The sequence below is a fragment of the Ictalurus punctatus genome, chromosome 29 (assembly GCF_001660625.3).
Source record: "Ictalurus punctatus breed USDA103 chromosome 29, Coco_2.0, whole genome shotgun sequence".
NCBI classification, from domain to species: domain Eukaryota; kingdom Metazoa; phylum Chordata; class Actinopteri; order Siluriformes; family Ictaluridae; genus Ictalurus; species Ictalurus punctatus.
Genome location: NC_030444.2, coordinates 14,731,126 through 14,740,186, shown reverse-complemented (window position 1 = coordinate 14,740,186; position 9,061 = coordinate 14,731,126). Strand labels below are relative to the sequence as shown.

Sequence of the window (9,061 nt, the reverse complement as noted above, 5' to 3'; positions counted from 1 at the left end):
AGTTTTCACAAAAAGCTGCGATTTTAACGGGGGTGTGTAGACTTTTGATATCCGCTGTATACATCCCGGTATTATATACGTTTCGTTCCAGGATGTTTATATGAATACATGTTCAAATCAAATATAACAGACACGCAGGATGAACCTGTGCTACAAATGATTCTATTACACGCAAGTCCTTAACAATCCTGGAACTTGTATAGAGCATCTAGTGCACTTCGTAGTGTCCTGTTACACCCCCTGGAGTGAGCGGACACGGTGAATTCAAAGCGCGTTGGGATTTATATATGTATTAGAGACATAAGAAACATTTTGGGGATTTTCTTTGCTTAAGAACGGGACAGAATTTTCACCGTAAGCTGCCGCTAATGTTCACTCTTTAGCATTCCAGCCTCATTGATATTCAAACCTGCTCGAATATACGCATTAGTACAGAAGCTCGGGAGAAGGTACGCACTCAAAACCAAACACACTCCCGAATTGGAAAGAAAAACACGCATTACACACCGATTTAATGACCAACTCCACACATTATCGCTCCTCATCGTTCATCAATGGAATTCACTCTTCAAGAGCGTTATTATAATTACAAACAGTCGAGTCCAAATGACAAATTATGAGTTTCATTAAAGGTAAAACCTCCGAGACGGATAATCAAAGAAGCCGAACGGAGATAAAGAAAGTTCTGTGAGAAACGTCGACGTTGTGAGAGAGCGGCTTGGCGGGGTTTAAGTGCCGTACCGCTGCAATGCACGAGGCAGTAATCGAGCTTTAATTGAATTTTTTTTCGTGCGGTGAGAGACATAACGGGCCTCGAGAAACACTTTGTGCTGTTGGAACGTCTAATTTCTGAGACGCAAAGAATAAAGAAAGAGAGAAACTGACAAAAAGCAAATAAGTCAGACGTCAGGGATGCATCGCTACAGCGTGGTCACGGTGCGCACACCCTACGTAGTGAGCGGGTCCGGTGAATAAAAAGCCGTTCAGGAGCCGAGTTCGGAGTGTATTAGAGACGTTACCACGTGCGCATCAGTTAAGATCCGACGTTTTTGATAAAGCGAAAGAATACCGAGGCGGAGAGTGAAAATGTAAAAAGATCAAAAGGAATAAGTGAAGGAGAACTAGAGAAGAAAACGAGAGCGAGAGCGGTAAGGAAAAAGAGATGTCGGTCGGAAATGATGTGTTTATCTGACTCGCTGAAGTAACCAGCGATGTAACGTAATCTTCCCACATATATATTTATAAACTGTTTATATAAATATTCATGTAATATGATAAATATTAATATCACATTAATATTAATATGTATTTATTTAATAAAATAAACAATATCTCTGTATCTAAATTTGCATTTAAATATCTGTATCTATATTTGGATTTAAACTGGACTAAGATAAAAGTATTATTAGGGGGCCAAGCACCGGAGGCGCCTTATTGTTCTTCTGTGTTTCCTGCTTATTATTCTTCTTCTTCTGGCTGGGGTGTGTATGGCAGCCCATAGAAACTTCCGGTAAAAAGTTGTAAAATTTGGCACACTGATTGTGGAGGGTCTAAGGAACATTCTGCCCAAATTTGTGCGAAGTGCTGCCAACGCTATAGCGCCAACATCGGGTCAAATGTGGGCCTAAGGTGGAAGTACATTTATGGTCGTGACTTTCGAACCGTGTGTCTGAAATTTAAAAACCAGGCATCGCTGGATTCCCTGGGTCAAGACCAGTTCAACGCACCATATTACACCAATTTCTGCCTAATGAGATTAGTCTGCCTTTATAAAAAAAAATTTTTAAACATTTTGTCCAATCATTACCAAACTTACAATCATCCTCAGAGTAAGCCTCACAAAAAGGTATCAAAACATTTTTGAATAGTCCAAACGGTTTGCCCGTGAACGGCCAACGAATCTGTCAGCGAAGCCATCAAACAGGAAGTGAGGCTGTATCGCAGCGACCTCTTTACGCGCGGACACGAAACTCGGTAGGGAACTTCAGGACCATGACCTGAGCCTATAGAATAAATTATTTTTCGCAGTGCCCCCCACTGGTCAAAGTCACAATAACATGCTAAAAACGCTTACATCTAACTGCCATTTTTGCTACTTCTCCAAATTTTGTCCAATCTTCACCAAATGTGGCTCACATCGTCTTGAGACCTGTCTGTACAAAAATTATCAAAGGGACTCTGATATTCAAAACCGCTCGGCCCTCAAAATGCAGAAATTATTATTATTATTATTATTATTATTATTATTATTATTATTGTTGTTGTTGTTCATTTTTCTTTTCTTTTTTAAGTATATGACCTTCATGCAATCAGAAACACTGGGAAATGCTAGAGAAACAAACTAACTAAGTGACTAACAAACAAAAACAAACAAACATAAATAAATTCTGGCTCTGACAGCTTAATCCCATCCATGCAGTTATTATTTTTTATTTTCAGCATTAAAACCCTCCCACTCACACTCATGCAAATATTTTATCTCAGATGAATGAAAGCCCAGAACATCACAAAGTTCCCTCACCTTGCTTACGGACTTCCTCCACAGCAGTGATGAGCTCCTCTTTCAGGTCCTGGCTGTCCTTTGCGATCTGCTCACCCTTCTCCAGGAAGTTCTGCGTGGCCTGCTCGACAGACATGGCCAGGACGTGTGCCTTCTTAGAGCGACCCTTCTTCTTACTGGATGGTCCTTTGTTACTGGTGTTCACCAAAGTGGTCACCTGTGGAACGAGCCGAGATCGCAGGTTAAAAATACCGAGATTAGACACTTAATGCGCCTTAGTGATATAAAATAAATTCCTTCACCACATGCATTGCGTTAAAAGCGACACCGTCACGATCAGACTGCGTGTTATTTTTTTACCCCCCGTCTCTTTTAGCCAAGCTGCTTTTCCACACTTTGCTAAGCAACGCTGAGTGGCAGAAATGCAAATTGCATCTCAAAAGATTAGCGTCTACAGTTTTTCCTGCTAAAGCTAGCTCCAGGTGATGCGATTTCTCCTATCAGCTCTGCTGCCAAAGTATTTAATCATCGTGTAACAGGTCTCGCAAAAACGTAAAGGTCTTGGCAAGCTGTTTTTCCTTCTTTTTTTTTTTTTTTTTACCATCGGAGTAATAAAACCCAAATGTCAGCTTTACAAAATGGTTTGACTTCCTGCTGCAAATGCTAATGAAAGTAAACACGCCTTCCAGAAGCTGTGTAGCGCTACAGTATTATTATATAACTGTTCATTATGCATGTCAATAGTGAAGATGGAGGTGGGTCATTTTTTTTATTTTGCTATTTTGCCCTGCCTCACTCATCATCACCATCACCGTCATGAGCACGTTCTCAGTACTCACTTAAACGATTCATTAAATGTGTAATCCAGTAAAGTAAAGTCCGGAGTCAGGTTCTAGGAGGAAACGTAAAGTTAGGGCAGAGTCCGACGAGAGCCGTGAGTCCCTGCTGTTACTCACCAGCATGGAGACGGTAAATACAAACGTTTCTGATATTAATTAGCGTTAAAACGAGGCTGTATAATAAACTCAAAAGCTACCCCCAGAAAGAAACAAGAAAGTTCCAAATATATAATTATGTCTATTTTTTTCCCTTTCGCGTTTTAAGGTTAAATAAAACCGCAGGGGAAACTGGAATAGCTCTATTATCCTTTTTCCCATTTCTGTTGCTCATTCTCAGTATATTAAGAGGTAAAAATCCCATTTTGCTAAATTGTCTATCCTTCCCATCCAATTATAAAAGAAATGAAAAAAGAAAAAAAAAAAAAGAAAAACAAATCCAGAGGCTATGTGCTGAGTGCAGGCTTATTAACCACTGCATGCTGGCTATTCCAAATGTGGACAATTTCTGAAACTTTATCATCTTAAACATCATCTTTCTACACAGAGCTTCTGTTATATAAGTGTTTTTAATTTGCATTTTAAATGCTGCATATTATATTTTTATATATATTTATATATATATTTTTTTTTAAGTTTGCTGCAGTTTATATATACAGTCCCCTCTGAAAGTATTGAAATTGGTATTGGAAGTATTTCAATTGATGACACCATGGCAAAAAAAAAAAAAAAAACACACACAACACCACTTATATAAATGTAACACTTTCTGACCAATCAGATCCCAGAATTCATCTGCACGGTGTCTCGGTGTAGGTTCTCAGACGCAGTTCATACAGGACAGGATAACCCTCGGTAAACTGTGTACGGGTGAAATCTCTCCACAACGACGTCGCAACCTGCACCACGTCGACCCCAGAGACGGAATGACTGCGTTAAATATTTCTCGACTCGTAAGACATTCGGCTGACTGTGATGAGACGACGTGAGCAAATCTGATTTCACGACCCGCTTACAGAGAGCGAGGGATAAACAGGATACGGAGCACATACCTCCCAGCTGAAAGACATTCAATTTCATGCCTTTAAACTAAATCCTTCTTTTTTTTTTTTTACAGTAGCTTTGCTGCTGTTTCATCGCTCGCTGTCAGTCAATCCATCGCTGCTTCTGCACGATCCTGACACTCGAACCCAACGATAAATAACAGTAGCAGCTGGGGCGTGACACCATGTGAGACTTTACAGCTGAATCGGACCTGGTTTAAAACTGGAGCACCAACGATAAGAAAAACGTCCATTTAGATGACCACAGGAGAACCCTTTTAAGTTGCACAAAGAAGCTTGTACTCACGTTCTTTAGAGAACCGTATACAGTCCTGATTTCTTCTGCTTTTGTGTATATCTCATACTAAATCGTTTTAGATCTTCAAATGAAATACAAATGTACTGCTACCTTAAGGAACCATGTTCTCATAAGGTCTCTAAAAACCCCTCAGTTAGTCCTTTAAGGACTAGTTCCTTAAGAGTGATGCAGGAGAACCTTTTACCTTATAGGGTTCCCTTTAACCTGTCGAAGAACCAATACACTGCTCTGAAGAACCCATAATGAAACGTAAAATACTTCTTTAATCTCCAAAAAAAAACAAAAAAAACCCACATAGCTCAAGTTGTTCTTGTTCTGACCAAAACAAGGTTCTTTGCAGAACCCATGGTGCTGTAAAGAACCACTGAAGAACCTTTATTTTTAAGAGTGTTTGGCCGTGATTTGTAACATTCCATTTCTTCCGTCACTCAGTGTCGTCTGTTAATAGTCGGGAAAATTTCGGTTGCTAAGCAACAAAATGGGCAAAGTTTAGCGTATTCTTAACAGCAGATCGATGATTAGGAATATGGTTTGTATTCATCTGGACATTTCCGTTGACTTGAAATAGTTCTCAACCATGTTTAGGCTGGCTTCGTTTTTATAATGAAGTAAAATTTCAGCGTCTTTTTTTCCTCAGTTCTGTCCATCTCTTCACACAATCCATCCGCTGTTAATCCCCCGAGCGTCACCCAGTAAATCGGACAAAACCGGACTGAATAGTTTCCATTTTGTTCTGCGACTGGTCTTATAAACAGGCGGACATGCGCACACATCATATCCCCTTTAAGGGTTTTCCCAGAGAAAGACTATTTTCCCAGAGTATTCCCTTCTCCCTAATCTTCTCAGACACTGCCAGGTTCTCAGACAGCCGATGCCAGATAGCCGTCTGTATCACGCTGTGGGAAAAAGCCAGCGTCTGAGAAGGAGACGGAGAAGGATTGAGTGGCTGGCTGCTGTGCCGCTGTCCAAACAGTCCAAACCGACACTTATCACTTATTCCTCATAATGCAGAACAAATGTGGAAGAAAACAGTACGCTCGAAAAAATACAAGAATATGATGATGATGGGAAAGAGAGAAGGAGGGAAGGAGAGCGTCCTTGTACTGCCACTCCATTCCTCAGCTCTGCCGAAGGAGCGGCTACGCTATAATGGGACTGTACGACAACAAACAGGAATCCTAATGCAAAATAACATCTGTGTGTGCGTGTGTGTGCGTGTGTGTGTGTGTGTGTGTGTGTGTGTGTGTGTTCACTGTTTTGCGCCTGTTTCGCACCTCAGGTAATATCATTCATCATTTCTCATCGACATGCAGCATGTTTCCAGAAGCCGCCCGGAGTGAAGATACTGAGATGATAATATATAAATATAAAACCTGTATAACACATTAAATATAATAAATAAACAAAAAATAATAATAATAATTGAGGGAAATTGCTACAAAAAATTTTTTTTAGTATTTTAATATATACAGTTATAAAATTTGTGCTTCAAACATTGCTTTATTATTGTTTTTGTTACTCTTTTACATTTCCTGTTTTTATTTATTTATTTATTTTTAGTAGTATTTTATTTATTTGTTTGTTCTCCGTGGCTTTTTGTCGGTGGATTTTGTAGAACTTCTGTTCTCCGGAGCTTTTACTCCAGTGCTCTCTGAAGCTCTCTCACTTTAAAGCTCTGACTTCAGATTCCCCACTGCCGAGTTTTCTCATCTCAGGTCTCCAGAGTTCTCCAGAAGATTCCAGAATTCTCCGTTCGGAGCTCTACCAGCAGAGTTCTCAGACTAGCACTGGCTAATATCTAGCTCTCATTTCAGAGATTTCCCACTTCAGACGCCTCGCTTCAGAACTCCAATTGTAGTTTGTTCGCCTGGCAGAGTTTGTCAGAGTGTTTACACCAGACTTCTTAGCTGAGAGTTCTCAATGCAGAGTTCCCGTTTTAGTGCTCTCCAGAGTTTTACATGAAAAGGTTCTCACTTCAGAGTTCTCAGAAAATGAGTCTTAAGGCCATTTCAGAGTCCTCCAGAGTTTTCCTTTCAGACCGCTCCATAATTCATACTTCAGCTATTCTAAAGTGCAAATCCTTTTTTTTTTTTTTTTTTTTAAGAACAGAGTGTGACAGTCAGAGTCTCCAGAGGAACTGTGGCAGATTCTCCAAGATGCTGAGTAAAACTTCGCAGCTAATTTCCTCATACAACAAAACAAAGAGTACCTGAGACTACTGAGAAATAATTCAATGTAGAAACTTTTTATTATATTATTTTTGTAGGCAAAGACTTTTGAACAGTACTGTATCTTTGAGTTCTCTCTCCGAGTCCTCTCTCCGAGTTCTCTCTCTGAGTTCTCTCTCGGAGTTCTCTCTCAGAGTTTTCTCTCCGAGTCCTCTCTCGGAGTTCTCTCTCAGAGTCCTCTCTCAGAGTCCTCTCTCAGAGTCCTCTCTCAGAGTTCTCTCTCAGAGTCCTCTCTCAGAGTCCTCTCTCTGAGTTCTCTCTCTGAGTCCTCTCTCAGAGTCCTCTCTCGGAGTTCTCTCTCGGAGTCCTCTCTCGGAGTCCTCTCTCGGAGTCCTCTCTCAGAGTCCTCTCTCAGAGTCCTCTCTCAGAGTCCTCTCTCAGAGTTCTCTCTCAGAGTTCTCTCTCAGAGTCCTCTCTCAGAGTCCTCTCTCAGAGTCCTCTCTCTGAGTTCTCTCTCTGAGTCCTCTCTCAGAGTCCTCTCTCAGAGTTCTCTCTCAGAGTCCTCTCTCGGAGTTCTCTCTCGGAGTCCTCTCTCGGAGTCCTCTCTCGGAGTCCTCTCTCTGAGTCCTCTCTCGGAGTCCTCTCTCGGAGTCCTCTCTCCGAGTCCTCTCTCCGAGTCCTCTCTCCGAGTCCTCTCTCGGAGTCCTCTCTCGGAGTTCTCTCTCGGAGTTTTCTCTCGGAGTTCTCTCTCGGAGTTCTCTCTCAGAGTTCTCTCTCTGAGTTCTCTCTCAGAGTTTTCTCTCAGAGTTCTCTCTCAGAGTTCTCTCGCAGAGTTCTCTCGCAGAGTTCTCTCTCAGAGTTCTCTCTCTGAGTAGGCCACAGTCATGATGATTTCAGCACGCGGCAGCATGAGAGTGGATTTGTCAGTTCCTGGACGGATATTCCTGTCATTATGAGAGGATTAAGAGAGCTAAAATAGCACCAACTTTCTCCAAGTCCGTATACTTATTCCTATTCATATTCATAAATAGAATTAAAGCAGCTATAAACCACAGCGTTTGTTGTGCGAATGTTAATCTGCTCAAGACGTGACGTTGAAATCCTCCCCAACTGCAGCCACTGCTACTTGTCTGGATGGGTGAATCTACAATGTCACATTTTAATTAAATGTCAGGTTAAATGTTAGCACTGTTGCTAATTGTCAGAATATTTACACCAGTGTGGAAAAATGAACCGAATGTGAACGTGCCAAGTGACCTTAACTTCCAAAAGTGCTCTGTTATTCCTGAGGCCGCTGTAAACAGCACTAGACACTTAACCTTTTCTTCTGGACTGTGAGGAGCTGCATTTGCACTTCATCACACAGCAATAACACAATCAATTTTGACTTGTGTAATGAAATCTGCACAGTGGTGAGTGAAGTGTCCAGTCACACGAGTTAATGCTACCGGTCCTCGGCGTGGGGTAGAGTCTGTGGTGATGCTGACTGCATTTGCAGCATTAACGTTAGCCATGGGCAAAATGATAGCATTTATGGTTTAATCTCTCGTTTACTTTAACACCAAATGTGGCTTCTAATAAATCAAGGCTAAGAGGATGATGTACAATATTCATTTCAATGACCAATAGTAATGAATGGGGTACCTGCATATCAATAATGGATGGATGGATTGTTGGATGGATGGATGGATGGATGGATGGATAGAAGAGTGTCTGGTTGGGTAGAGATTGATAAATTGGTGGACAGATAATTGGCAGATAAATAGATGTGTGTCTGGATCAGTGTATGCATGTAGGAACGTATGTATGTATGTTTCATTTGATGGATGAGTGAGTGTCTGAGAGAATGGATGGATGGATGGAGTCACTGATGGATGAGTGAGTGGGAGTATCAGTGGTTGAATGGATGGTTGGATGTATGGGTAAGTGAATGGTTGGAAGGATGGATGATTTGATGAACGAATGTATGGGACCTGGACCTGTGGATGGACAGGTTAATGAACGGATAGGTGGATGGCTGGGATGTTTGGGAGGGTGGAGGGACAGATGGATTGATGGATGAGTAAGTGTGAGAGTGAATGGATGGATGGATGGATGGATGGATGGATGGTTGGATGTACAGTATGGGTGAGTGAGTGGATGGTAAAGTGGAGGATTTGATGAATGGATTCTTGGTTGGTGAATGGATGGATGGT

The 9,061-nt window shown here is 41.3% G+C and overlaps 1 protein-coding gene across 1 annotated transcript in view; it reads right to left on the bottom strand.

Annotated features, from left to right (window-relative positions):
• ctnna2 (catenin (cadherin-associated protein), alpha 2) overlaps positions 1-9,061 on the bottom strand; it is a 291,101-nt gene that overhangs the window by 259,746 nt on the left and 22,294 nt on the right. The window contains exon 3 of the mRNA XM_017460858.3: positions 2,522-2,717. Within this exon, the coding sequence (XP_017316347.1) occupies positions 2,522-2,717 (196 nt within the window). The remainder of the gene's footprint in view (positions 1-2,521; positions 2,718-9,061) is intronic.